General features: G+C 34.0%; 1 protein-coding gene across 1 annotated transcript; it reads right to left on the bottom strand.

Annotated features, from left to right (window-relative positions):
* Nucleotides 1-376: 376 nt before the first annotated feature.
* LOC141835648 (uncharacterized) lies at nucleotides 377-1,717 on the bottom strand. Its single transcript, XM_074723021.1, has 2 exons — nucleotides 1,098-1,717; nucleotides 377-884 (listed from the first exon to the last, which is right to left on the bottom strand). Exons 1-2 carry the CDS (start codon nucleotides 1,715-1,717, stop codon nucleotides 377-379), a joined length of 1,128 nt encoding a protein of 375 aa, XP_074579122.1.
* Nucleotides 1,718-2,066: the final 349 nt, after the last annotated feature.

Genomic DNA, 2,066 nt, shown 5'->3' with positions numbered 1-2,066 from the left:
AATGGTGTAATTTCAACACCAAACACTATTTCCACTCCAACCCACTCACACCATTTTACACCAAAAAAGAATATTCTTTAGAATATTTTATTTTTTCTTATTCATTTATTCATAATTAATTATCGATATACATTTTAATTTAATAATTAATTTATGATAATTATTATATTTAAAATTAATATTTCATTTATATTTAATAAGTTAATTTTTAAAATTTATAATTATTATGATTTTTTATTTTTAATATTTATTACATAATTATTCAGATATAAATATATTTTTAAAATATTACAAAATCACACACAATTAGGATAAAATATATTATTAATATAAAACAGACAATGACACTTAATTAAAAATACAATATTATGGGAATTTAACATTCAGAATTACTATACTGTTCCCATATATGATCAATTAATGCATTTCGCAGAGCAATATGAGCTTCTTTGTCTTTGATTTGTCTGTATCGAGCTAAAAAATCTTCAAACCGAGTACGATCATCTACTGCTGCCTCAACATCTGGAGTTGACACCTCGAAGTGTTCCACAATTGGTGCATTTAAATCACGTTCATCTTCAATTATCATATTATGCATAATAATACATGATGTCATTATATCATGTAAAATATTTTTCTGCCAAAAACGTGAAGGTCCTGCAATAATTGCAAAGCGTGATTGGAGCACGCCAAATGCTCGCTCAACATCCTTTCTACATGCTTCTTGCTTCATTGCAAATAATTGATTCTTTCTACCTCGTGGATCATGAATCGTTTGAACCAGTGTTGACCATTTGGGATATATACCATCAGCTAAATAATAACCCATATTATACTCTTTTCCTTGAATGACGTAATGAGCAGGAACAGTAATACCTTCAGCAAGATTAGCAAAAATATGAGAAGACTCAAGCACATTAATATCATTGTTCGATCCAGGAAACCCAAAATACGCATGCCAAATCCATAGATCATAATCAGCTACTGCTTCCAGAATAATTGTTGGTTTTCCACTACGACCAGAATATTGTCCTGCCCATGCTGTTGGACAATTTTTCCACCTCCAATGCATGCAATCTAGGCTACCTAACATACCTGGAAAACCACGTTGCTCACCAATCTGGAGTAGCCTTGCAACATCTTGAGCATTTGGAGATCGTAAGTACTGCCCTCCAAAAACTTCAACAACTGCACGACAAAATCGTTTCACACTTTCAATGGCAGTCGATTCTCCTATTTTAATGTACTCATCGGTAGCATCTGCTGGTAGACCATACGCCAATATCCGAAATGCAACTGTTACTTTTTGTAAGCCGGATAAACCTAGTCTTCCAAGTCCATCTCTTTTCTGTATAAAATAGCTGTCATGATTACTAATGGCATCATAAATACGCATAAATAAATTTCGCCCCATTCGGAATCTTCTTCGAAACATTGCATCATTATACAAGGCATTTTCGGCGAAATAATCATTGAATAGATTACGATCAGCAGCTTCACGATTACGATTGATCACGTTGTGACCAGGAATTGAGCCTTGATGCATGCGTTGACTGTTTTCTTCGTTGAGATAATTCAAGATAATTTGACTATTGGTAGAAATCACCTGAGAGATCAGTTGTTGCGTTGCACCAAACTGCGTTGCAGCAAACATTTCCGCATCATCATCAGAGCTTGAAGATGATAAGTTTGATGAACCTTCATTGGTGGCATCCATTTTTTGAGATAATTGAATGAATGAGGTATATGTTGCTTATGGAGTATATATTTATAATGTAAGTTATATCTTTATTTTTTTCCACATATGACGTGACCTAACAATGAACACATTTGGACAAAATTGCACAGATGACATGCCACAACAATGACAACATCGGGACAAGTTTGGCAGGCGATGTGACTTGGCACTGAACACACATATTTTTGTGTGCATATGACATGACCTAACAATGAACACATTTGGACAAAATTGCACAGATGACATGCCACAACAATGACAACATCGGGACAAGTTTGGCAGGCGATGTGACTTGGCACTGAACACACATATTTTTGTGTGCATATGA

This window comes from Curcuma longa, chromosome 10 (assembly GCF_044706935.1).
Source record: "Curcuma longa cultivar G26 ecotype Majalengka, Jawa Barat chromosome 10, ITB_CL_G26_1.1, whole genome shotgun sequence".
Taxonomy (NCBI): domain Eukaryota; kingdom Viridiplantae; phylum Streptophyta; class Magnoliopsida; order Zingiberales; family Zingiberaceae; genus Curcuma; species Curcuma longa.
This window is presented reverse-complemented; position numbering and strand designations above follow the sequence as displayed.

Coding starts and splice junctions, on each gene's coding strand:
- LOC141835648 (XM_074723021.1), bottom strand. CDS start 1,717: ATGGATGCCACCAATGAAGGTTCATCAAACTTATCATCTTCAAGCTCT. Junction 885..1,097: donor GGTGAGCAACGTGGTTTTCC/AGGTATGTTAGG, acceptor TTTTGCTAATCT/TGCTGAAGGTATTACTGTTC.